Source organism: Drosophila santomea, chromosome 3R (assembly GCF_016746245.2).
Source record: "Drosophila santomea strain STO CAGO 1482 chromosome 3R, Prin_Dsan_1.1, whole genome shotgun sequence".
Taxonomy (NCBI): domain Eukaryota; kingdom Metazoa; phylum Arthropoda; class Insecta; order Diptera; family Drosophilidae; genus Drosophila; species Drosophila santomea.
In genome coordinates this window covers 7,032,351-7,059,642 of record NC_053019.2, presented here as the reverse complement: position 1 = coordinate 7,059,642, position 27,292 = coordinate 7,032,351, and the positions used below count along the sequence as shown (strand labels likewise).

The 27,292-nt window shown below is 39.1% G+C and overlaps 3 protein-coding genes and 3 non-coding genes across 7 annotated transcripts; all 6 read right to left on the bottom strand.

Annotated features, from left to right (window-relative positions):
- Positions 1–4,702: 4,702 nt before the first annotated feature.
- On the bottom strand, positions 4,703–4,775 carry Trnav-cac. The gene has a single exon. It is a non-coding gene; the product is annotated as a tRNA-Val (tRNA).
- Positions 4,776–5,139: 364 nt separating this feature from the next.
- On the bottom strand, positions 5,140–6,476 carry LOC120453814 (deoxynucleotidyltransferase terminal-interacting protein 2). The gene is made up of 2 exons (XM_039638692.2): positions 5,953–6,476; positions 5,140–5,531 (listed from the first exon to the last, which is right to left on the bottom strand). Exons 1-2 carry the CDS (start codon positions 6,421–6,423, stop codon positions 5,163–5,165), a joined length of 840 nt encoding a protein of 279 aa, XP_039494626.1. The 5' UTR covers positions 6,424–6,476; the 3' UTR covers positions 5,140–5,162.
- LOC120454731 lies at positions 5,602–5,917 on the bottom strand. The gene has a single exon (XR_005616663.1). It is a non-coding gene; the product is annotated as a small nucleolar RNA U85 (small nucleolar RNA).
- A 1,659-nt stretch (positions 6,477–8,135) lies between the features above and the next one.
- Positions 8,136–8,208, bottom strand: Trnav-cac. The gene has a single exon. It is a non-coding gene; the product is annotated as a tRNA-Val (tRNA).
- Positions 8,209–19,532: 11,324 nt separating this feature from the next.
- On the bottom strand, positions 19,533–27,285 carry LOC120450929 (esterase B1). 2 transcript variants are annotated; one of them, XM_039634195.2, is made up of 4 exons: positions 27,170–27,285; positions 21,293–21,605; positions 20,506–21,217; positions 19,533–20,443 (listed from the first exon to the last, which is right to left on the bottom strand). In XM_039634195.2, the coding sequence occupies exons 1-4, from the start codon at positions 27,268–27,270 to the stop codon at positions 19,818–19,820; spliced, it is 1,752 nt and encodes a 583-aa protein (XP_039490129.1). In that variant the 5' UTR covers positions 27,271–27,285; the 3' UTR covers positions 19,533–19,817. The 2 variants fall into 2 exon arrangements, with proteins under 2 accessions (XP_039490129.1, XP_039490128.1); XM_039634194.2 differs by lacking the exon at positions 27,170–27,285 and adding an exon at positions 24,452–24,514 and having other exon boundaries at positions 19,534–20,443.
- LOC120450931 lies at positions 26,384–26,781 on the bottom strand. The gene is made up of 2 exons (XM_039634198.1): positions 26,630–26,781; positions 26,384–26,573 (listed from the first exon to the last, which is right to left on the bottom strand). The coding sequence occupies exons 1-2, from the start codon at positions 26,662–26,664 to the stop codon at positions 26,450–26,452; spliced, it is 159 nt and encodes a 52-aa protein (XP_039490132.1). The 5' UTR covers positions 26,665–26,781; the 3' UTR covers positions 26,384–26,449.
- Positions 27,286–27,292: the final 7 nt, after the last annotated feature.

Genomic DNA, 27,292 nt, shown 5'->3' with positions numbered 1-27,292 from the left:
TGCAATCAGTTGAAAAATTACAAAAACTACAGCGAACGCATTGAGAATGAAAACTTTGAGAAATGTTAATGCAATTGCTTTCTCCGAAAAGTCTGAGTTCAGGGAAGCTCATTAAAGTCAGCCAAGAATCGCAAAGGCTTGCATAAAATTTGTTTAACGACATCCTGGGTTTAATTTGATGAAGGTCCATTTAATCAGAGGGTATTATCCGATATTACTTAACCACTCTTAACCACTTTATGCAAACAATTAATTGTAATGGATAGTGCGACGGGCCATTCGTCTGTCGCCGTTAATTAAGCACAACAAATGCGACGTTTTTATTTTTAATACTCAAAAGAGTGCGGCCTGTTATTGATTTAAGGGTAAACGTATATTTAAATTTGCATAAACTGTTATTAATAAGGCAGATTAAGCCGGCAATGGTTTGTGTTGAAATCGAATCGAAGGATAAAGAGATAAAATTTGTCGCTTTTTTGTGCTTCTTACACTTTGTATATGCACATTATTGGGTTATGCACCTTGCTGATATTTTTATTTCCCACGCATTTGTTATGCTTTTTAATGTATTTTTAATCCGATATAATTAATACGGTCCCAATAACGGGCCTATCGTTAATTAATAACATTATTTCGAAAAAATATTAACACGAGCCCGCAAAGTCATAAATAAATCTACGAAAACATCGAATGAAAAATAATACCTACGCCACCGAAGCTCGTAAATAATATACATATATCGGAGGCTTCTTGAAACAATAAACAAACTCGAATAATTTAATTATGGCAAAAATGCGCCTGACGACCACAAAATGGCTTAAGTCTCCGCTGGGGAAGACAAATTATGTGTGAAAAATTAATGGAAAGGATAAGTTTAAACAATATAGAGGCCTTTAGGCAATTTCCTTCAATATCAGATACCCGCTACTCAGCTAGCAAAGGTCTTTTTAAATTCTCAGTGCAGAATACATATATAATAAGCGTATACAAATTACACAATTATCATATGGAAGATTTAATCCGCAAGAAGAATGAACAGCTTAATACAAGAAAAAAAACAAAAATCAGGCATTTGTTGTATGTGTCCTCCATTGAGTTGTTCACACATGGATTTGCCTTTCATCGTCAATTTAAAAACAATTTCCATGTTTGTGCCATAGTTTTGTCATCGTTTTAAGTGTTTGCAAGTGTGGGTGGGTTCAGGCGATCCACAAACACACACGCACCAACCACACCATCCCACTCACACACAATCTATCTGTCCATGTGGGAGATTGTAGGCTGTTTGTTGTGGTCAGCTGTGCTGAAAAGCTGGAAAATGAATCCTGAGGTTTCCTTGGTCACCGGAATGTTGTTATAGCACTCACACTTCAGGGCCAGAGATGTTGCTCATACGCCAGGTAATCCATATCTTTTTTGTACCCCGCTTTTGCCGGCAGTTCTAATCCAAAGCAAACACCTGCGTCATAAACTTTAAGCCCGACAAAGTTTCGGGCCAACAACCGAATTGGAATCATTGGAGCGTACTTACGGTTTGCCGTGTGAGAGTTTGGCCAAAAAGAAAACTTTTCGATTTGTCAAATGGTATTTAGGGATATCCTTGGTTGGTCTGAAAGTTTAAAGAGTTCGTTTGTACATTTGTTTATAATAATTTGAACCTGACATATATTTAGTTTGGATAAGGAGCGCTGGCACTACTTCTCATTTAACTATTGTTAATGAAAATGTACTAATGTTAGGCTTGATTACTGAAATATTTAGTAATATTAGAATTTCCTTGTAAAATCCTTGTGATAGAAAAAAAGATAAGACAAACATTAAATCAGGGCTTTAGGGCTGCGACATTTCTTCATCATCTTTATCAAGTCGTTATTAGAGTTATTATCATTAATTTATTAAATCCCCTGAACATGGCGCGACATGACAGTCACAATTCAAACAGATACATTTCACCAATTCCCCACCCCGGCTAAACCGAATTTAATGTCCTTTTTAGGGGGAAAGCTGTTTCGGAAAATCTTTAGTACGCGGGAGCAGCGCAGTACTGTTGACACTCGTTTCGGAAGGAAGACTTCATCTTCGCAGCTTAGTGGCGGACAAATTCCGAGTCTTGGTCACGCTCCCCCAACCCGTCGACAACATTTAGCTGGTTATTGTTTTAACATTTGCCCCCGTCCCCGTTCTCGTTCTCGTCCTCGAGCCCGGACCGCAAATGTGCGTCTGAGCTGCTCTTATCTTATCGTTATTAACGTTCATTTTATTGTCATGCTGCTCGGCTCGGTGGCAATGGCAATGGCATTGGCAATGGCAGCTTTTGTCTGCTAGTTGCCATCAGTTGGCCGGGCATTTCAAAGGACCTTTTATTGTGTCATTATTGTCATTTACTCCGCTTTTCCGCTACTCTTGATCATTGCCGCGCTGTGTGGCCTGCATTATTTTGGTTATTTGTGAGTTTCCCTCCCAAACGACCTAGTTTCAGTACATTATGCTCTTTGATTCACCGATGACATGCGTCACTGCCACACTGCGAAAATAGCAAAACGAATTTAAACATTTCTCAAATCAGGTGCACCCACCTACTAGTTCACCTGCAATTCTGTTAAAAAAGTATTTGAATTCGTTTATGGGGGTGGAAACATTCTGATAAACTTATAATAACGAGATATACCAAATTTTATATACAACTATTTTAATTTTAAATAAACACTTTAAATGTCGTTCAGCCGGAATATAAGAACTTTATATAATTAAGTTTCAGTTAAGTGAATTACACATTTTTTCAGTTTTCCCCTGTGCATCTGAGATTTCTCTAAATGGGCACCCACTGTACATCGGAATCATTAATGTGATTAACGTCGCCACAAAAGCCGCTTTGATTTGGACGCTCAAAAGAGCGATTCCTGATTTTCTTGTGCTTCATAAAGAGCATTTTATACATTTCACCGACCGTTGTGTTTGCTGACCCATAAATACAGATTGGCCGACTTGGGTGCCGAAACCCCGTCAACAGCGAAATGATAAATAAAGCAGGCCGCTCATAAATTGATTTCGATATCAATTGCTGAACTTTGACTTTTAATTAAAGGCTGTACGGCGTGCTCACAAATAAAAGCAAAGTGTGGGGACTTTTCATATATGTATGTTCATATGTACGTTCACAAGGGAAAGTGCATATACGATATGCATGCAAGTTACCAATTTGGCGTTAAAATTCATACAAACATACAAACATGAAAGGCCGTGGAAAATGCATACATTTGTGCTATAAAGCATGATTTTCCGAGGGGAAAACACGGGCGATCGCTGCGTTAAAAATGCGAATTAAAAAAGGCCAAATGAACGGGAACTGGGCGCAGCAGGAAATGTTAAAACGCAACTCCGGGACGGGGTGAAATTATAAATCAATTTAACGTTGCCAAACGAACGAGGAGTCCGGACAAAAGTGCGAGCCTCGAGCCGCATAGTAAGTAAATGTGCGGTGGCGGTGGCAAAGTTTTCCATTTTCCATTTTACAAGCAGCGCCTGCAAAAATTGTATAAATTGCCAACTCAAAAGGAAACGCAATGACACCGGACGCCATTGACCACCGCCGACCCCGTGGCCCGTGATCCCGCTTGAGAACCTCCGCCCGGATGGCGGATTACGGGTTTCGGGTTACGGGTTACTGGTACCCGTTAACGGGTTACAGCTTTCGGGGTGCGGGTCTCTCCGGGATTTCGGCGACGCATGCGCGGCTCGTCATCCGGACATTCCGTGCTGCCACGGATGTACGCGCTTTAATCCGTAAACCACAAACGACGGCATCAGATACAGATACTCGAACTGGGGCTCGGGACATGCCCCATTCAAGCCACTGGCCCGCTGCATTTTAAGTCAAGCAGTTGAACAACTGTTTGTAATTGCAGCTTCGCCGGGACTGTGGTAATGGGCCTTTGGGGCCGACTTGGGGTTGCCGTCCCGTCCGCCGGAATCTCTCACAGTTGAATGCTGCAAAAGTCCTTGCCACCGGATGTTGTGCAATAAAAATGCAAAGTGCGCAAAAGTTGCCGTCCAATAGCAGCCAGCTGATACAGTAAATAAATGTGAATTAATGTTGTTTCTGGTGCAGCACGAGACATTACAACTTTTGTAAAGGGCCAGTTACTCGACCGCGGCGGTCCGGATGAAATTGTTTTGTGTTTTTTAAGGATCATGCCTAAAAGCATACCTTAATTGTATGTTTTTGTACACTTACTTATTACTCGAGTCAAACCCATAAAAGGCTTAGGCGCCACAGGAATCAGCTGGCAAACGCCGGGAGCAGTACTCGTCCACCAAATAGGCCTACCAGAAGACAACCGAGGGACTTCATTCTCCGATCTCCTTTGAGGAAGAATCAGTAGACACTGACATTTATGCCACTTATTATCGCTGATTTTTCCCTTTTATGTTATAGTTTATGTTATAAATTTAGACACGCACATAAAGTTAGCACAAATGGGTCCATGGTCACAATGGGGGAAGGGTATTCCTCGTATGCCCTACAAAAAAAAACAGGAAAAACAGGAAACAAAATTCTTAAACTACAATATTTATATAATTAATTAGTTGGTCGAACCAAAGACACTAAAATAATTAGAATTAGAATTCCAAAATCTGACCAAACACTACCTGTATAATGTAACAATATATTATTATAAATAAACTTTTTAAAAAATTCTTCTGTTCCCGCCCGGGTTCGAACCGGGGACCTTGTGCGTGTGAAGCACACGTGATAACCGCTACACTACGGAAACCTGATGACAAGCGCTGTTCAAAGATTAGACAGAAAATTAAAAAATCTTTTCACTCGTTCAATTTTCTTATTGCAATATATTAATTATTATAATTAAAGTTAATAATCCGATAGTAAGATTTTCGATAAAAACTTAAGACTTTCGAATATTTGGCCAAATATAAACAATTTTAGGAAGATTACATCTTGGAGGAACCCCAAAACAAAAAATGAAACAAAAAAATTGAAAAATGTTTTTTATGTTCCTTATATGCTCGTAAATGAATCCAAAAATGAAATGAATTACCAACCATAAGGTGACGAGATTTTGACATCACTATTTATCGAACCTAGTAAAGTTTAAATGAAATAGAGAGACCAGTAAGTTTGGGCCTAAAATATTATATATTTATTTATTTTTCTTAAGTTTTTTCATTTTCTTTAGGTTTTTCCGATAGGCATATTTGTCTGTGCGCTGAATAACCTCGTTGTATTTCCTCTTGTTGAACTGCTGGAATCTTTCGTCTTCTAACAACTCATTAACCAAAGACTGCTTCTTCTTCGACTTCTTTTCTTGATAGTGATCCAAATGCGAAGGTAGCACAGTTCCGATTTGGAAAAATTTGGGCAGACGTTTTAGGTCGTTCTTCTTGTAGAATTGCTTAGGGTTCAAAACTGATCGCATCTGAACTATTTTCAGTTCGTTTCGCATTTCGTCGGTGATCTCTGTTGCGGGGAGATTAAACCATCCTTTGCCCTTGGTCTTAGAGCGTTCAATCTGAAAGGAAAGAAAGGAAGGCGATTATAAATAAGAGGCAGGCGTAAAGCAGGAAATTACTACATATAGGTTGCATTCAGATTACTAAAGACGTCGTCACCATGGCAAATAGCTTAGACCTAAGTAGCTCCTGGGTCAACAAAAGTGCGTGTTTCATTTTTATTTGGGTGTTCTGTAAGCCAGAAACTAAACTATCTGTCTAGGACTTAAGGACAGACAATAGTCTTGATACCTGGTCTTTGGTGTCCCGCTGGCCTTACGGCCACTGCCAATTCTGGAGGGCAGCAGCAAAGATTACAACGGATGAAACAAAATTTGCTGGAGTCTGAGCCTTAGGTCCGGTCGCCAATGCGCAAACTCCGATGTCGAATATGTCATCATGGGCAAAAGGGGTGTTTTTACGGCATAGCTTTATACTTACTCTGTTGATGTTGGGTTGCTGCCTCTTTCCAACGGTGGGAAGTGCGTGCGACTGATCGAGACCGGGATTCAAGGCCTGTTTCGTTCTCTTCATATTACATTCCAGGTTTTCCTGTCGCAGGTCCAGGTGCGGACCATCATGGTTCAGTTCTGTTACCCGCTTTCGTGGCACAACTTTCGGTTTGCTGGAGTTCTCCACAGCACTCTCGACCTTTTCGCCAAGGTCATCCAATTGCTTGGCAACCTTTGAGACCGGCTTCCTTTGGTCAGGCAGGGAACTCACAACACCGAGCACTTCCTTGCAGTTCAGCTTCAGGCCAAAGAGCTCCACTGCGCCCTCAGTTTGTTCCTCGTCGGAGCTGTACGCGTCCTTTTCTGCGAGGAGTAGCTCTTTGTGGTACACAATATCCTGTTGCTGCTCGCCATTATATTCCTGGCGGCCTGTTGTGTCTACCAGAAATATAGAATCCATTTTGTGCGGCGACCACGCTTGTTTATAAAATGCAAACAGTGTGACCGTGCAGCAGAAACAGAAACTCTCTGTGCGGCTCTCAAAAATATACTAATTACACCGCATTCATTTTGGAAAATACTAGCTCTTCATAAGGGTATTCCCTTATCTTTATTAGTTTAATATTTATTTCTTTTATTAATATTTTAATTGTATTTTAAAAAAAAGGTCCGTTGTTTGTCTGACAAATATTGATATACATGGTTTAAAATTCAACAATTCACACCAGATTTATTAACATACAATTATACATTACCCCCAATTCCTATGTTTTCCACTATGAATCTAGTGAAATCTACATAGGTAGGAGGAAATCAAGCAATAGTCAATTTGGTCGACTTGTGTATTAACTGAATACGGCTTACAAGTGCAAATTCACTGCTGCTAAATTGCATGGTATGTCTCTCGTGGAAGACTGCCCTCCATGTAATTCGTGCGCCATACCTTTACATTAATTTAGCATCTTTAATCTCAAGACTCTTAAATTAGAAATAGGCATCCTAAAACCAAAAAGCTACACATGCCCACATCATTGGAAAATTGCCAAAAACCCATTCGATGTTCTATTTCTTGTTTCACTGACATTAATGAAACATGCAACAGTCGTAAAAAAATAAGTTACTACTTTCAAATATTGGGCTTTAAAGTAATGATGAAATAACTTGTATAATAATGTTTATTATGTTATTGGTAATGTTTGAATTTCACGGCAGCAAAAGAATGGGCAAATTGCTCGGCAATGCCGCGTACATGGAAGTGTTCTGAACAGCAAATTTGTTACGAAAATCCGAAGCTAAGCTACTAAGTTACTTAACCAACAAATTTTGAAAGTGGCTGACTCGGGCAACTGTCGCCGGCTTCAGCACCGGACCGCCGCCCGACCCCGCCCAATACGGCTCCCGGTCGAGACCGAAATCCGAGGGGTGGAGGGGGCGACGGATCGGGGGTGCGTGACCGTGCGTCGACCGCCGGATAACCCGTCGTTGTCCGGCGGAAGGCAGCGGAAAGCCGATCCGAACGAGGAGCCACGGCAACGCCAGGCAGAATTACTGGGAAACACAAAGGTGTGACGGAGGGTCGGCTCTGAACAGATCTGATAAGCAGATGCAGTTACCTGAATATCGATCAATGTACAGAACAATCACAGAATACACTTCCGAATAACTGTAAAGCCTGTGTTGTATTTATACGAGGAAAATTCCGAATAAGCACTTGGGAATTACAAGCTGCCAGTCAGCCAAACCTGCTGGTGCGCCATTGAATTGGGGTGGGTTTTCGCCTTTGCTTGTGCATAAAAATCTCCGAAAGCAAAAGTATTGCCAGAGACATTAGATTGTTTACATGCAAGTTGTTTAAATTGTTTAAGAATAACTGAGTATTGCGAAATTGTAAAAAATAAAAACTAGTAGAATATGATAAAAACTTTCTTTCTGACTCGCCCTCGGCTGGGTTCGAGCCCACAACAGATTTCACTCAGTGCACTGACAGTATGAGATTGCTGCTACACATATTTATATTGAGCTGTTTGCAAACAAGCAAATCAATCACATTTATATACTTTGATATTATCAATCACATTTATATACTTTGATATTATATAAAAAAATAAAAAAAAAAAACACAAAAATAAAGACTCCGAAAATAAATAACTTTGCAAAAAAAGAGATTGGAAGTGTTCCCGCCCGGGTTCGAACCGGGGACCTTGTGCGTGTGAAGCACACGTGATAACCGCTACACTACGGAAACCTCTGAAGAGACTGCGTTCAATGTTAAATCTCCGGTATACCGAACCATTTTTTGAAAGTAAACCTCTTAAAATAGACTAAAAAATTAATGGAAATGCATAGATACATAGGTTGGATCAAAGACATTATAATTCTAATGTCTTTGGTTGGATCTCCCAAGATCGACTATCAGTTTCATACTGCAATCGTGGGATATACATATATCGACGTATCAGATCTTCATTCAGCATAACACATGGACCGTTTATCGTGGTGTAAAAATAAAATTTAGGTAATGTCGGTGGATGCAAGCTTAAGTTTGATAATAAAGGAAAATAAATCATGGTAGAGCATTTATTGCTGTCTTTAACTTTAAGCCAACCACTTTTTAATAAATGAATTATTTCAAAAGGATTCGTTTGTGGCTGACAACTATGTACATTAATTGTATTAAATTGTATGTGCAATCTGTCATTACTTGTTTACAAGGGTTGGCCCACTTTTTATAAATGATTATTACATTCAAGCACCGTGAGTTTTGAAAAGCAAAGCGGGGTGTATGTGAAACTTACCAAAGAACAGCGAACTAAATAATTCGCCACTAATTTGATTCTAAATGGTAAATGCACTAATACGAATTAAGCGGGACAAACTGTCAGGTTTCATTTGGCAAAAGCCAGAGCTAATCTGGCACAATTTCGCTGGTTTATTTGTATTTTTAGCGCCATCAACCAGCATTCTACTTTACTTAGGCACGCGGCATTAAACCGAATGCAGATAATTAATTTCATTGCACACTGAGCTGGTGCTAGCTAATTAAATAAAATAGTGCAAAACGCTTTGGTGACTTTTCCATTCACACATTAATTAATTTGATTGCCAATATAGTGCGTAAAATGGCAAAAATTCCTTGTGTTCATTATTAGAAACCAAATGAAAATTTGTTCAGGTTTACTGAGCTGAAAAAAGAGCACATTTATTTTATATTCACTGATTTCCGGAAATCGAATATAATTAAAAAATTGACACTGTATTATGATCATTTTTTACTCCTGCCCAAAAATGTTATAGAGCACATCCTTTTATTGCTTGTTCTTGGTTGAGTAACTAAGTCCAGCGGGAAACCTTTGACCCGCCCACAACAGACTATCACAAACCTAGTTTTTTATAGTCGTAAACTTTATTCATTGCTTTGAATGCACACCGCTTTGAATAGAACACCGAAGAACCATGAAAGGGCACAAATGAAGATCGAATTTGAAATGACCTCTCTAAAATGTGTATTTATTTTATTATTAGTATTATTATGGAATTCCATGTCCCCCTTTATGTCCTTGGCAGCTATTAATTCAGTCCATTAGGGCCGACTAACTACAGCTGTGTCTAAATTTATACCAATAATAATAACATTTAACAACAATCACAGATAATACATGGCCATACCAAAGACATTGTAATAATAATAATAACTCTAATGTCTTTGGACATACATACACCAGTGCCTTTTCAAAGGTAATCGGAGAATGAGTGGTCAGCCTCAAATCTTTGTGTAGGATGAATAAGGTCCAGGTCTAGAATAAATTGTAATTTACAAAAAGGCTGTTCTATATTTTACGTATTGCGTTTGGTGGAAAATAACTGACGTATAATTTGGTAGACAGAAAGCGTGGCCTGCTTAAATCTAATTCTAATTCTGAGACAAGTGTGGCGTGCAAGCCTCGGGGCAAAGTGAAGCCAGAAAATGTGAGCTCAAGGCAAAACAGGTGTGATCTTACCCTCTGAAAGGGTATCGAAAGTGGGAAGAATGTTTACCACGGCGCCTAAACAAACAGTGCATACTTTTGGGCGCCCAATGTTGACACATGCAAGGCGTGCAATAATGCGAGCCACCGGGCTTGTTGTGGCCGTGTCAAAAGTATTTTGACTTGGAAAATTTAAATTTACATCCCCGAGAAGAAGTGACTGACTTGTGCAGAAACAAAGTGTGGGAGCCATGAAAAGGTTATTTTGCGTGGGAGCTGGAAGGGTAAAAGGTAAACAGACTTTCTGTTTGGCAACAAGTTTTTTATTGCTTACCAAATGAGCAAAGGGCAGGGATTTGCGAATATGGTAAACACCGCCGTGTTAAGTTTGTCAATCGGAACTTTTCAATGCCATAAAAAGGCGCTGGGCAATAAAAATGCATTTTTTATTTGGCTCAGTGATTTATTCTCCCGAATAAAGAAGGGGCACAAAACGCGAATTTCTATTTCTTTGCACTACGTGATTTGCAATTTTCCAATTTCCCAAGAGCCGAAAATAAAGTTGCACCCCGACCCAATCTCTGTTTCAGTTTGTGGTATATCAACCCAACCCACACGCGGTTGTCCACACGGCAAATGTCGGCTGCCATTTGATTTTCCTCAGAAATTTTATTTGCCAGTCGCGATGCGTATTTTATACATGACTACAGCGAAAATTCACTAAGGAATAACGCGCGGGGAATTGGTTTGGAGCCACTCCAAAATGGTTGGGATATTAACCATTTTTTTGGCTTCAAGGAAAACAATTTCATATTCTCTCACATTCTCATCCAACGTTTGGTAATTTAAGCTTCGCATGTGGCGTTTTTATGGTGCCTCTTAATAAATGAAACCATCCCAGATGGCTTCATTATATTTAAATTATTTTTTCAAATCTCCTAATTCGCAATTTTTTGTAGCTGAATTTTACTGTTGCGATTGTCAGGGATTCGGTATCGTTTCGGCTTCGGTTTGTTTGCACTTCTGCAAATGTATTGCATTTTATTTACGATTTCTAGCTGTCCTGGATCCTGCCGTTGTTCGCACATTTCCCTGACGCGATATGCACTTCCTGGTCTGATACCTCAACTTTGTATTTCCGCCATTTCCTTCGGCTTTTCTCCAGGAGCAGCAGAAGCAGGAGTCAGGGCCAAGCCGTGGCCATATCTGCAGCTGGGGCACAGCGCTTTCTATTCCAACGCTGCCAAGGCAGCGCTCCAGGCCAATAAATATTTTTTGGGGCACGCGATTTTGCGCCATTTCGCTTTTCCTTTTTTATACCCGCTTTCTAGTAGCGGACAAAGGTATATTGAATCCGGTCAGAAATATATTTATTAAGTACTCTTAGTTCTTTCTAAATGTGTTCGGCTTTAATACCCTTGTTCCCAAAAATTCATGTATAGATTTTTTTTATTTTTTTAGATATCGTATTAAAAGTTCTCTTAAAAATCAAACAATAAGTATTTTGGAGTCTACGCCACTTAAAGTAACTTACAGTGTTTATTTTGCTTTTATTTCACTGCCTCGAGATGTTTCTATTTCGGTCTTTGGTCTGGGCCTCGTCCTTCGTGTCCTGCTGCCATTGTCTGCCACGCTATTTAATGTGTTTACTAGATAATCGAAATCATGGCAGTTTCTTGGTTTTATATGTTGCATTAACACATTGCAATTGCAGACATGTGGGCTGCCAACAAACTTCCTTTGTTTGCCCCTTAGTCCGCCCCTTAACCCACTGCAGTGAACTATGTTCAAGAGAAGAGTCAAATTGCTCTGTTACTCCTGAGCCAGCTTTATTTTTGCATTCTTTGGGAGTCACATGAAATTTTCAAGAATTATTAGCGAGTTTAATGTCAGCTAGTCAAAGGATAGAGCTGTCTTTAATTAATCTTCCTGCTCGTTTCTAGCAGATTAAAGACGAACCCCGAAAACTTTCACAATTTGCGCACATTCACATTGCAGCAGATGTGATGTCATGCGATAAACTTGCCAGGGCGGAGTTCAACTATTAATTACGTAACGGAAATGCAAATATTTCAACCAATTTGTGCCCGCAACAAAACACATCTACGTGCAACACTTGCCAGCTGATAATTAGCAAAAAGTTGCCACTGAAATAAATTTACAGCCAACAGCTTGATGGCACCGTTTTCCCCCACCAAACGTACCTGCGTCCTTGGGAGCAAGGATAGAATCCTAGATTGCTGCACCTGCTGACAGGTGTTGCCAGCATTTTGCATATGTCTTCCTTCCATTTTTGGCAACTGAGCACCGGAAATTGCTGTCGGCACAACTTTCTTTTTCTCTCCGTCGAAAGTGGCTGCAAAGGAAGGGAAAACGATTTATAATTTAACCAATTTGCTACAAGATATTCGTAGGTCGCCATTTCAGCATGGCACTTTCGCTCGATTGAAGGACGCCTTAACTTTTATCATACAGCAAATATTTAGCTTGCACTTTTATTGTTTGTCAAAGTTGGCAAAAGTACAAATGAATGGGGTAGACAAACTATTGGGTATTGTTTTACTTTTGCTCGGAAAATGTTTGCTTGTTGCATTTGGGAAAGGGGAAGCATTTCAGTGTTGTTTACTTTTTTGTTGCAACGATTTCGTAATGAGAAAAGTTTTTTGCATGGCGAAAATGTTGCTGACTGCCTGGTTGATTTTTGGATTATGCGAATTTAAATGTAGATAAAAGTATGTAGATAAATGTAAATAAAAAAGGTTTTATGTGATTAATGAAGAAATATATTTTTTTTTATAGTTTACATTATTTATAGAAGATACATATAGTATTTTATCAAACTAGAAATCAAAAAGAATATTAAATAAAAAAAATGTTCAAACCGTTTATTAAAATATTTAAATACTGTATTGTCAGTTTAGCCGAAAAAATCCATGATTCTTATATATGACCTCATAAGTTATGTACATAAATATGTACATATATGTAATATGCCTTATTTTATCTGGAATTATTTACATTTTCATATTCCCTAAACAGAAATTAAAGCCAACTACAATCTACAATCAGTAGATGAGGAGCCAGCGTGAACTCCAAAACACGACTCCTTTATCACCGCCTTCTCAACTCCCAGCTAGCTTTGCATTTCACTGACTCTCTGACATGTTGAATGCTGTTGCAACATGAACATGCTGGGTACGGCCATAAAACTCTTGTACCAATCCCAAAAGCCCACTCTCGAACAACCCCAAATATGTCATTACGCATACGCACGGTGGGCGGTAACCGGGTAGAGTTAAACAAATGCGAAAAAGTCAGGCAAGTCCCGGAACTGAGATCGGCCGAAAAGCTCACTGCGGCAATGCAAAAATTAATTTTCACCCAACGGCCATGCAGCCAAATTTCGACAGAAGCCGGCAACGCCTAATGTTAAGCAGGGTTTTGGGTTAGTAAGGCTTTTTCGGGGATGGTGGGCTCTGGGTTTGGGAGCTGGGTTTTCGGCTGGTAATGTCGGTTCTCCCGACAGTTACAAGTGCTGGCTGCAACTTGCCAAAAGAGCCACGGCCAGCGAGCCAAACAAGCCGCATTAATTAGTGGCCAAGGACATGGACACGGACACGGACATGGACGGAATCCTGGCTCGTGCTCGCAGTGCCCGCTTTTACATTAACAATTTTTTCCGCAGGACTCTATCCCGCTGGCTCATGACAAATTGGACGTGCTCTCCCGAGTGTCCAAAGTAGCGAAGTTATTGCTATTGCTGTACTACAGTACTCCAGTCGCCGGAGGACCCGCTTCCTTATCCTTTCGCCTCCATGGCGGTGCATTTGTTTAGCGATATTGCCACCCGCTGCTGATATGCATTGAGTGCATTAGTTGCATGTGTGTACACTGAGAGAAGTGGCTTTAACCACAAATTAAAATTGGTTGGAACTGAAACAAGTACGGTTTCTATAGCTTGGTAAAATGTAAAATATGTATTTATACATATTATGTATTTAATATTATATATATATACATACATATATATCAGTCAGAAGCTACTGCAGCTACTTCCGATACCCATCCTGTAACTTAGTTTTACAAATTGAGCATACAACGCAAAGCAAATATATATATAATGTATATAACATATTTATATAGGGTGTTTTTTTTTAGAGGTATAGAACTTTAAATTGCAATAAAACAACGATGGATTATTCGATTGACATGAATTTTATTGACATGAAAGATAATCTTGTGGCATTACATTTTAAATATGATTTCTGGCATATGACCGCCACGGCTGGCTCGGATGTAGTCCAATCTGGACGTCCAATTTGCAATGACTTTTTCCAACATTTGGCCGTATATCGGCAATAACACGGCGAATGTTGTCTTCCAAATGGTTTAGCGTTTGTGGCTTATCCGCATAGACCAATGACTTTACATAGCCCCACAAAAAGTAGTCTAGCGGTGTTAAATCACAAGATCTTGGAGGCTTATGAAAAATCGGGAACAACAGCAATCTCGTTTTGGGCCCATTCGACGAATCTACGCCTTGCTTGATGATCGTTTGGTTTCAATTCTTGCACGAGTTGGATTTTGTAAGCACGCATGACGAATTGCCAAACCAAACTGAGAATAAATCACTTGACAGCTGTTAAATCGGTCGCCATCTTGAACAGTAATGCCAACTTAAAGTTCTATACCTCTAAAAAAAACACCCGTTATTTCATTATACCTATGTAATCTTTAAATAAAACTAATAGTACGTGCATTTCTTATTTAATTTGGCTTTTGAACGTAATAATTTTTGAAGGATAATACCTCATTTGAAATTGCAAATTTCCATTTTCTCCAAGTGCCTGATAAAGTGGTAGCTCTCAGACTGTTTGTGTGTGTGTTAATGCTCTCTATTTTGCGGCGACACTAAAAGCTATTTGTAAATTTCGCGGCTGCAATTATGTTTGCTGTGTCGTGTTGCCAACAACTCCTCCCACCGCACTTAGCACACATCTCTGGCCTTCTCCCCCTGGCCTAACTTCCGGTTTCCTCGCACTTTTTCTGGCCATGTGGCTTTGCTGGCTATTATTAGTTTGCTGCGGTTTTTTGGATGTGGCCGGTTTTTGTCCTGCTGGCCACATCGTGTATATATCCATGTAAGCATAAAAATATTTACACCATCGTCCGTGGGAATTTTTGTGAGTCTGGGATTTTTAAGGACTACAAAATCTTGTGCCTCAATACACGTTTTTCATTAATAGTGAAATTTTATGTTTTTAGAATGACTAATTTAACGCAATACAAGCCAGTGATGTGCGAAAACTGATTAGTTTTTGTTCTAAAATAAGCTCACATCTATCTGCTGAGTAAATACATTTTATGTGTCAGATCCGTGTATAAATATACCCAACGAAAATGTAAACTTTAACATAATGAAATATGATTATATGTGATATGTATGTGTTTTAAATATTATTTTTGCATTCATTCATCATTCATTTTTATCTGTTCAGGTTTTCTAAAACAATATTGAATCGAAATTACAAAACATATAAACAAGAGTAATCAATGAAGTAAAGTAATCCAACCATGGTGAGCTGTGTTTTATAATACAATTCTTGTATATTAATCAAATTCATTCGCTTTACGTGGAAATACTTCGCAGGAACTACACTACCTTTAAACTTAGACGAGAACCACTCAGGAACTAACCGCTGTCTGAGAGAGCAGCTGCTTTGCACAACTTTCCCTTAAGGTTCACCTGAAAAATGCCGACAAATTATGTTCACACTTCAACGAAGGCCGAACTTCGACGTCTGCTCCTATTGGCAAACATTCAGCCTCCAAATCTCTCGCCTTTTTAGAGGGTGCCACAAATCATCAAGTGGCATGAATTATAGCTGGGAAGCAGAGAACGTGCTTCCAGCGTTAAAGTGTCATTACTGGGCTTAATGAGTCGGCGAACTGCACAAAAAAGAGCCAGATACATACTGCGCTGGAATAGTATGCAAAAAATATGTGCAGAGACACGGAAAAGGAGCCAAGGACGAGTGAAAAATGAATATATGTAGCATGCAAACAAGCGCAAACTACATTGCTCATTGTCTGCGTCTAATTTATGTTGCTGTTGGTCAGCCAGCACTAATAAATATAAGTTCTTTGCTCAGACAAGCTCTGAAATAAGGTAGAAGTGGGAATATTGGTCAACAGAGAGCATAATGTTTTGAAACTAATATGTTAAACAAAGTGGTAGAATATAATCGTTAAATACATATGTTTATCATTTTGTTTATCTTTTTAATCCATTTATTTAAGGCATTCGCTTTGGTACCGTAACCCATTTTGCTTTCAGCAAGGTATATTTATTATCATCCAAAGTGGTTCCAGGCAGGGGTATACTTCATTACTTATTTGTTCAACTGACCACCAGTTCACCTGCTGATTAGCAACAGCTCCAAGTGGGCGACAGAACCCATTAACAAGGATACGTCACTCTGCCTGTGGCTAAGTGCAGAACCAAGAATCTTGGGGCCTTGGAGCCGGAGCCGGAGCACCAACGCCACATAAATTGCGACGCCCAAAATGCATAAAGCAAGCATGTCGCGCAATCATTTTCAGCTGCCACGTGCCCCGGCATACATTTCGGGCACTTTATGGGGCGAGAGAGGAGCTGGTCCCATGCTACTTGGCTAGCAAACAAATGGCTAGGGGCAGATGGAATGGGAGTGGCTTGAAAAATTTTAAAGCTGATTACTCAATAACTTTACTTGGAGTGCATAAAACGCCGGGCATATCCTTCCACTGCACAACTCCCCCGCACTCCGTTCACAGGACACTAGGACACTAGGACAGGAACAGGAACAGGAGCCGGGCTTTCAGCTGCCTGCAAGTCGCTTTATGTGCACTTAAATTGTGTTTGTTATTAAAGCCGGCGAGGATGCAGCTCCTGCGGAATCTGCTGCTGTTGTTTTCACTTGGACCAAATGAAATTTATGCTCAAATTGAGTTGCGTCCGTGTGCGTCGAAGTGTTTTGCAGGTAAAACGCAGGCAACAGCTCCCTCCTCGAAAGCATTTTTCACGTAATTTGTGACACTTAAGTGAATAATTTATGCCTGCAACATAATTGAGTTGCACCTGGCTCCGTTTTCTAACATCATTTTTTCTAAGTGCCGTGCACTTTTTCATGTACAGACACTAAATTGATTTGTAAAACACAAGCAGCGGTGTTTTTTTTTTATCATTATTTCTTGCTTTAACAATTATATCTGATTTTGCGGCCATCGAAGCACTTATTTAAAGCAAGAGTAAACCATACTCAAACATGTAAAAACTCTTCTTAAAAGAGTGCGCTTTATCGTTCATCGGGAAAAAATGAAATGAATAAACAGTTACATAGAATGTTATTTATTTATGTTATTTTCGGCTCAATTTCCATTGAAACTTAACACAATTTATTTTTCAGCGCACGAGTTATTCAATTTGGAAATTAGGAATAAACTTTTTGCGCCAAAGCTGTCATAGTCACTCCAACGAGCTGAACATAACATATATAAACATTCATAAAAAATCGTTGAGTTCGTGGTGATCCCCTCGTAATGGCCAGAGATTCAAACAATGAAATCCTCCGTCCGCATACAAACCAGAATCTTTTATTATGTTCTTATTTTATTATTCAAATGTACGGCAAATTCAATTAGTTCAATCAGCAGTTTAAAACAACGGGGGCAAAAAAAGCCAGCGTACATGCACATTGCTGAAATTCAATTACAACCGCTAATGCCACTTGTATTGCCTGGAGCTCCGGCCACAGAATGTTCAGCTCTAAATACCTGTAATCCGGCAAATTTAATTTGATAAAAGTTGAACTTGAATAAGCGCCACAGTTGCCATGGTTGTCGGCCATTATAATTGCGGTTGTTGTGTGTGTGCTGACCACTTTTTGTTAAGCGGCCGCCGCAGTTCAGACCGCATACAAATATGATCAGACATCCGACGAGTGACTGCGATAAGCAACAAGCAAAAGAGTACAAAAAGCCCCCACGACAAGTGGCAACACGGCGGATGAATTTGGCTTATGCAGGCAAACACACTGCCACGCACCTACACATTGACATGTGGGGGCATTAAACTAAAAAAAACATTTTTATGCGTTGCATACTTTCCTGCGGTGGCGGAAAAAATTCTCCATCTCAACTGGCAACAAAAAACAAACGACAGGCTTTGAGTGCAAAAATATGTAGAATCCAAAACGAATTAAATTGAGTGTCTATTTAGAGAAAATGCATTTAAATGCCGTGGTCAGTGGAAAAATGTTTTTTCTTGGTTTTTCATTTACTGCTAAACTTCCATAACATAAACTATTTTAACAACGAAAAAACCAAACAATATTGTGAAACCTCAACATTTAACACCATTTATGTTTATTAAGTGAAATCATTGGGAAATTAATTAAAATTGATATTTTAATAGGTTGATTACAAATAGCAAAACTAAAATTAAAGCAGAATTTTTTTTTTTATCGAATACTAAGGCGTACTATCACCCTGATAAATATCATAAGAACATTTAGAAGAAATGAGTGCAATAATCTAAGTTTTGGAATTTTAAATACAATAAGGATTCAATTACGACAGTTAGATATTTCTAAGAGAACACATTTAAAACTGAAATATGAAATTTACCCAATCCATTCGTTAGAAATTAAAACTTGAAGCTGTGCGCAAATTCATTAAAATCAAATTGAAAAAATATTTAATCAAACGCCAGAGCCAGGAATTGAAATAGGAATGTGTAAAACGAGAAATCGCATTCTCAAACAATTTTGTGCAACGGAAAAAATTCTAATTTATTGAGTTAACGCCCATTTTTACACCCCGTGCACATGAACAGGATCCAGGCGCTAACCCCTCCTGGAAGGCCCCCTAAAAACCCCCATCCGTTGGTCACGCCCGGGCGCATGCCGCAGCCATGACCATAACACAGTCTAATTCTGTACAAAAAATTCTATATATATGAAAAATTTAACGAAAAATTGCCCAACTCTCTGCGAACAGCGACCCGCCACCCCGCCTGTCCGTCCACAAACTGAATTTACGCTGCAGACGGGAACACGCATCCCGAACACACGGCGAACGAGCCTCTTTGCATTTACCACACAAACATTTCGGCCGTGTTCCGGCCCCAAAGCCCCTCTGCCTAAAAAAAACGAATTAAAAACTTGCAAAAATTTTAATGGAATTTTTTTTCATTCTTTCCCACGCTCCCTGGTGTCATCATGCCCATCGTTGCTGGCGGTGGCATTGCGGAAATTGTTGTCCTCTTTGATTGTCAAGAGTCGGCTTACACACATAAATGTCACATCAGCATATAGCCAAGTGGGTGGAAGGGTTGGCTATACGCTGATGGTTCTGCCGGGTGTTAGCCATAGAGATGAGCGGAGAAATAAACGTTCAAAATGCAGCAGGTTTGGAAAAGGCTGTCGCCAACAACACTAAACTAAATCTTAAAGCGGATCTCCCACACGGGTGTTAGTATTTTAAAAATTCATATAAATCTCTTTTACGAAAAAACGATTGTGTTTGAGTTAAATGATATGGTAACATTTATTTTATTTAATGCTAGTCCGCTCTGGAAAAACTACTTAACAGTTTTTATGTTACAGTTTATAAGATGCATTATAAATCATTATAAAATCGTTAAGCAGTCATATACTAGTATAATCATTCTTTAAATTATAATAATTATTTCAAATCATTAAAATCTGAGCTTTTTTAATTAATCAACATAACCATCGTATAATGTCCACATAACATATGTACAGCGTATTTACACAAACTAAGATTATCCAAATCCAAGGAATTGAGACAGCTAAAGCTACAAAACCCGATTAATGATGCACTGCATCTACAGTTGGTGTGGGGCGTAGAAACTGTTCCACACAGGCTCGATTTTTTCCAATTCTGGAAGTGCCCTGATATCAAACTTATCCCCAATATTGAGACACTTAAAATTGTTCTCGTTTTCGATGGGTGCAAACTTAAGCGATTTTATACTTTCGCAGTTGGGATCCCCTTGGGCTGCGAAACTCGTCCAAACGTCGATCATTCCGGTGATTACCTTGTGCTCCGCAGAATCGGGAGCCGATTGATGCGACAACATACTGTGGAAAATATAGCACAGATCGTCACCATGGCATACACCTCGCATCTGATGACCGCAAAGTACAATCCTAATGGCGTTGCACAGTTTTGAATCGTGATCGAATCGATACAGATAGGTGGGGGCACTGGATTGCCGGACGCGGCTCAAAGCTGCTCTGTATATAGGGTGCCAGAATTCTCGATATGAGCACAGTTCGAGAAACTTCATCATGTTTGCCTGGTTACAGGGCTCATCGCCGAAATACGCTTTCTTCAGCTGCAGGCCGTAGTTCTCACGCAGTTTATGATCTAGGTTGAGACTGAGATCGTTCGGTAGCAGATTTTTGCAGTTTCCCACCTCATCCAAGGTTGCTGGTCGCCTAGAAACCTCTGAAAACAGTGCGAAATAATTAGCGTTTGCGCAAATAAATAAAAGTATCAGCACCATCTACCTGGATAGAATAGCAATCCCTCGAAGCTCGTGCCGCCAAACATCATGGGTATCCTGTGGCTCCAGCTATTCTGCATCAATTCATGTGGTTGGCTAGCGACCACAGTGTGCTCGGTAGTGTAAGGTTCTACGACAGGTCCGAAGGCGAAAAGAATCCGATGATGCTTTTCATCGTTGCTGAGAACTGTTGCGGTGGCCTTTACAATCTCCCCGCCGCTCACTGATCTCAGGAACTCAAAGATTGGCTTGTCCTTATTATCACCAGTGTAGCCCAATTTTTGGGCCAGCCTATAAGCCCAATTATTTCTCGGTGGTTGCGTCCAGGGGCACAAAACACTGCCCGACATTACGATAGCTTTGTGAATAAGTCCTTCAGTTTGCGGACTTAGTGTAAGGAAGTGGGTCGAGGCACCTCCAGCACTTTCACCAAAGAGTGTGACATTGCTGGGATCACCGCCGAAAGCCTCGATGTTTTGCTGTACCCATCGAAGAGCCATAATTTGGTCCTTGAGCCCGGCATTTCCGGGCACGTTCAGTGTTGGATCGTCCAGGCTGAGGAAACCCAAGGCACCCAGACGATAAGCAACGGTGACTATGACCACATCCTTCGACATGAAAAAGTCAGGACTATACATATCTCGAGAAGCTTCTCCAACTTGAAAGCCGCCTCCGTAGATCCAAACCATCACTGGCCGCGGCTTATCCGGCTGTAACTGAAATGGAAATCATAACAATAAGAATAGACCCATAAGCACTAATAGCAGTATAAGGCAATATCCAAAACTTACATCTTTGGCATACACATTCAAGTAGAGGCAGTCCTCTGAGCCCGCGAATTTCCGGAAAAACATGTGTGTCTGAAGGGGCTTGTCTGCCGGTGAAGTGCAGTCCAATTCCAGATCCCATGGTTCCACTGGTTCCGGGGCCTTAAAACGGAGATCTCCGACTGGAGGCTTTGCGAACGGAATCTTCTCGAAACTGAAGTAGCTTCCTCCCCAGATCGTGTTTCTTTTCACTCCCCGCACAGGACCTGATTTGGTCTTTATTACGGAATATATTGTTGTGGCCAACTTGCGCTGCTCGTACTTAAAACTTAGCACCCTGTAACAAAAAATGTTTATCATAAGTTTTGATTGTATGGCAACCGTTTTTGGTTTAACTAGTGATAATAATAAATAATAATAATTACATTAACAACAGTAATTTATGCACATTTTAAGCTGTTATAGTCTAACACATTACTTATTGAAGATGACGTGTTAATATAGGTTTAAGTAGAGTTACTGCAAACTGTGCACTGCAAATAAAACTCGCTAATCTACCGCTTAATATAGATACTTTCTTAATATTTCATGGTAATAATCGTTTTATATACACTCCTTTCCTTTATTTCCTTGGTTTTAAATATTAGAAAATTTAAAAATTCTTGAATTATGGAAATAAATTTAATGGCGAATTTCTGGAAGCTCCTATGAGCGTAGGATAGTAAAATGGCGTATAAAGTGGCTTGTAAACTTCTTAAAAATTCTATAATACCGCCTGCCCCATTAAAAGGTAACTCCTCTTCAAAATATTTATACAATAATGTTTGCGATCTAAACCGCTCACCGCAGTCACGCATTAGGAACATGACCACAGTGAACACTAAGCAGTGAGCTTCAGTCGCACATCAAACTGCCGAGGAACCACTTTCAATGTCGTTGGAGGTCTTTGTTGGCTTGAAAGTCTTGCGAATTGTCAACGGCTTTTGACCAACCTCAACTCAACGCCTCACGTTTTGCATGCACGACCAGTTCTCTATTTTCTATAACTCACCTTTGTTTTTATGCCTGAGATTTTCGTTTCTGATTTTATGGCTAATTTGTGGGTGGGCGTGAGGCGGTTTAATGCATTTAATGGCCTATTTTTATTTGGTCGCACTGCGCGCCGTCGACAGAGGCACAAATCGTATATTTAACTGGCATTCTGCAAATGCACTGACACAGTTTGATTCAACATCATTGCACACGAATGCATACAAATAGGTAATTACGTTTGGAATTGAGAGAAAGGCGAGATCAGATTGAATTGTACGTGACTGCTGTGGGTCCGTGAAAGCCAACTTCCAAGACATAGCGCCTTTTAATATATCTTGACGATCTGAGTTCGTCATAAAATATTTTTTGTCAGTGTAGTTAATTTTAAGTGGCCTAATAGGCAGTAGAAAAGCAGCAGAGCGAAACAAATGCAGGTAATAAATTTAGACTAATTCACGCTGTTAACCTAAGGTTTAACATTTCTTTAAGTGGAAAAATCATTCGATTGCACTTCAAGCACCAGGCATTTGCGCAAAGTAATCAAAATTGAGTTTAGTCGTATATGAAATAATTAAAAGCATTCGACAACCAATCAGTCCAATGGAAGTGATCAACATTTTAGTAACTTAAAAGTCAATGCCTTGGCATCAAAGTGAATAGAATGACTAACAATATAAGCGACTGTAACTCAAGACAGTCGTTAAACACAAACTAGAAATGAACTTTTATTATATCAGAAATTTATCTATAGTGAAAATAAATGTCTAATTATAAACAGTTGATCTAAAATCCGCCATGTCATGCCCGTAGTGCAGAAAATATGGGAAACCTATCACCTGAAATGAACCCTGTACCCGAGCAACTTATCAGTATAATTCCGCTTGTTTATACATACACACATGTATGTGCATATCTGCGATTTGTCAAAGCGATTTGAGTCAGTGGTATAATGTAGGGAAGGTTTATCTATTAATTTATGAATTTAACTAGCAAGGAATATTAAATTTTTAACCTGAAAAACTTCAAAGAAAAGGGGATTCCTCATGTTTTTTTCATGGTAATTAAGTTTTATTTGTGCTCCGCTATTTTTCTATTCCTCTATATATTTTTGTTTGTACGATCAATGTTTGGGGATACATTTATATATAAGTCTTCTAACTGACCTAGCCTACTTCACCGACTTCCTCAATTGAAAGCCCGCACAAACAAATAGTAATAAATAAATATAGATACACGCAATTAACACAATTACTAACTACCCGCAAAACTGGTAATAGACCTGCAAAAACGTGCAATAAATAGAAAACAAAAATCAAATAATAATAACAACAAACGAATGCCGCAACTTTGGTAACATCGCTGAATCATAAGTGAAAAACACAGTAAAGATACAAAAGCCGAAGAAACAAAACGGACAGAAATAAGGCAGGGGAAAAGCTGAATTATTAAATTTCTGCAAATCAACTGAAAACAAGCAACATACATATGTATATAAATACAACAAACGATGCTATAGTCGAGCTCCCCGACTATCTGATACCCGTTACTCATCTAGTGAAGGTGCGAAGAAGACACGGACAGACAGACATGGCCAGATCGACTCGGCTATTGATTCAGATCAATAATATAAATGCATTAGATGGTGGGTATCGCTTCCTTTCGCCGATAACATACGTTTCAACAAGTCTAGTATACCCTTTTACTGTACTAGTAACGGGTATACTAACCAACACGAAGCAAAGTTTGCGCAACAATTTCACCAGCGCAAGACATAAATTGATGTGTGCACAGATTACACTGAGCAAAAATTACAAAATGCAATCATTTTTTTGCCTAAAACATTGATAAATAGTTAAACCTGATATCTAATAAATTTTTATTTAAAACGATTTTATATGGGAGTACCTGTTTGTAAAGAACATCTGGATTTATTATATAGTATATTATATTGTACAGTTTGGTATTTAATTTATAAAGAAAAAAAAAAAAGTTTTTGATATTTCTTTTTCACAAATATTTTCCAAGTGCACACGTATGCATTTGTATGCATGTTGGGCAGAAGCTATTGCAAAACCAAGGCGCGAGACCTCAAAACAGAGAAAACCGTTTAACGCGCCGCAAAGGCGAGAAACAGACCCTGGGAAAACTCACTTAAAGGTCAGCTTCAGTATATCCATAAAGCGGGTTGCCATATCGAATTCCTTATCGCGCACTCTTTTTCACGAACACCCAGACACTCTGGTTTTCTATGCTGGTTTTTTCAGCTATACACGCTTCAAAAACGGGCGATTTGAGGAAAGTGTCACAATAAAACCGAAGCTAGCCAAGTTAACACAACCGGCTGTAACAAAACTACCGCTAATCGCTGAACGGAACAAACAGAGCGCTCTCAAAGAGCGTGCGGCACCAACTGACCGGTGTCTTGGGATCGGGCTCTTGTGGTGGCGGTAATCCCACCAAACTCTCTCTCTCTCAGTGCTCTTGAACTGCGAAAGCGTTTCTCACCTGAATCAGCTGTTCAGTTACCAACTCTCTGCTCTGTAAAATACCGGTTTTACCGTTTCACTTTCAGAGTTTTCTTACTGTTATGATCTGTAAGTGTTTCTTTACCAGTGAGTCGAATCGTACCACAGTCATCTTAATTATTTATTTTTATTTAATAATTTTAAAATTTAATAAATTTAATTAAATAACATGGTTTTTTCATAAGAAAAAAGCAGAAAAAACTAGAATTATAACGGGACATCTCATGGAATATAAGCATGAGGTCTGCACACGCACGCTGTAAACATTTTTGTGAAGTCGGTCACAGATATTTATCTACATACATTTCGAACAGAGTCGCTTGATGCGTACAATTTTTGGCATTATTTTTTATGTATCAAATAATCAAAAAACAATATTTCTATCATTAGTCTTCAAATCAAATTATCTTCAATAAAAAAACGCAGAGCTTTAATTGCAAAATCATTTTTAAATTCTAACAATCACTATCTAATTGATCTATAAAACTCCGTCATATATTATGTACAGGCGCACAATTTAAATAAATTATTTCAATATGATTAAGGCATGGAAAATAAATATAAAATCAATCGTATCAGCATTGCTTCCTGAGTTAGGATATGAATAAAGTGAAAATGTTTTAATATCACGGCCCAGAAATGTAAATGCGTGCGAGTGGAGACTTATGATACTTAGGCTTATGATGCATTGCAACATTTTACAATTGCGACTGTTGGGCATAGTCATCGCCACCGATTACATTTTGGTAAGTGGGTGCCGACTACTGTAGCAGTTCCTGTTGAACTGCTGTTGATGCAATTTTTGCTGCTGCTACTGCTGTTGTGGCGATGATGCGGTAGCGATCTATTCCGATTCGGTCGTACTGGAAATACATATATTGAGCCATATGTGGACTGTTATTTCTTACTGCACATGAATTATATAAAAAAGTTTATCAAAATAGTAAAAAGTTAAAAGTTTGATCATATGGCACTGGGTATCAATTATGGGAAAAGCTTTTCTTGAAAAGCTTTCTGAGCGCGCTGAAAAGCTAAGTGTTGCGATACTCAAAAGTGTGATCAAGCTTAAGAAATCAATTAAACCTATAAACATATGGAAAAAAAACCAACGCCTCAAGATAACTTTGAACACAAACTTAATTAATTTACTTTTTTTTGAGCTATTTTAAGCTAAAGCCCATAGACATCAGAACGGAACTTATATTGTCTTTTCTTATATGAACTAATGGCTCATATTAGTGTTTACTTTTATAAACAAATACAGTAACTGAATAAGAAAGGGGAGCTTAATTTCTTATATCTTTTGGAATATTGCACCACTTTTCCATGTGGCACAGCATATTATGAAGTGACCCTGAACTAATGATATAAAAATACACCAACCAACTGATAACTTAGTGATTTGCAAATACTTTAGAAATATATTTCACAAAGATACGACATATTATGTCAGTAAAACTGTAACGATTACTTTATACGACCTTCTAAGCCCCAGTATTCATGTGACATTTTCAAACTCACAATTGCCAGGGAAGCTTGTCAATAAAAAAACTGTCTCTCTGCTGAAAGATAGTACATTTATTTACCCATGAACGGGCTTTGTAGGGCTCTATTCGTGGCCCCCTTAATAGCCGAAGTCATCGGATGCAGTGTAGTGCTCTTCACTCTCAGTTACAACCGTGTCTGCCTCGGCGGAAGGTACATCGTCACACAATCCCAAGTGCAGGCTTACAGCAATAAAATATAAGCTGAAAACCAATTGCTTTTAATTTCTAAGGCCCTTCACATCCAGATATAATCTTACCTGATCAACAAAACAATTTTCAGAAGTGCATCCATTTCGACTCGTCCAGCTGAGAGTCCCAAATATTACTGATACTCAGATGCATGATGAGATATGGAAATAGCAAGCTGGTTATCCAAGTTGGATTACACTACTTATTAGCACTTGAAAGCTGATTCGTAGATATTTGCACAATCGGCGGACATTTAGTAAAACTGATCAAACAACCTCTGATTACAATACCTTGACATTCACTTTGGACAATATTATACAATTATTAGAGCTAATCACCGCAACGAACAAATGAAAATCATAAAGGTTCCAATTAGCAAGGAATTAGTCACGCAGTATTTCATCTCGCAATTTATATTAGGTATAACATTTTCGCATCAACGCACTTGCGATAATCTGTGGCAATTTGGTTGGTCTGATAATTCACATGAGGCCCACACAAAAATTAAATTTATGACGTAGCCGCACGTTCCAATGAAGTTTTATGGGAGTGGTAACAACCACATGTTGAGCTTACGTTTTTAATTAGGGGTAAACTATCGTACTCACTGCTGAATGAAATCCCAGTTGGTGAAGACTTTCGGTACACTTTTGTTCGGAATGAGGCTAAAGTGCCTTAGTTTGGTCAGAAAAACCCCATACCTGTTCATTTTAATAGTGAGAACTTTTTCA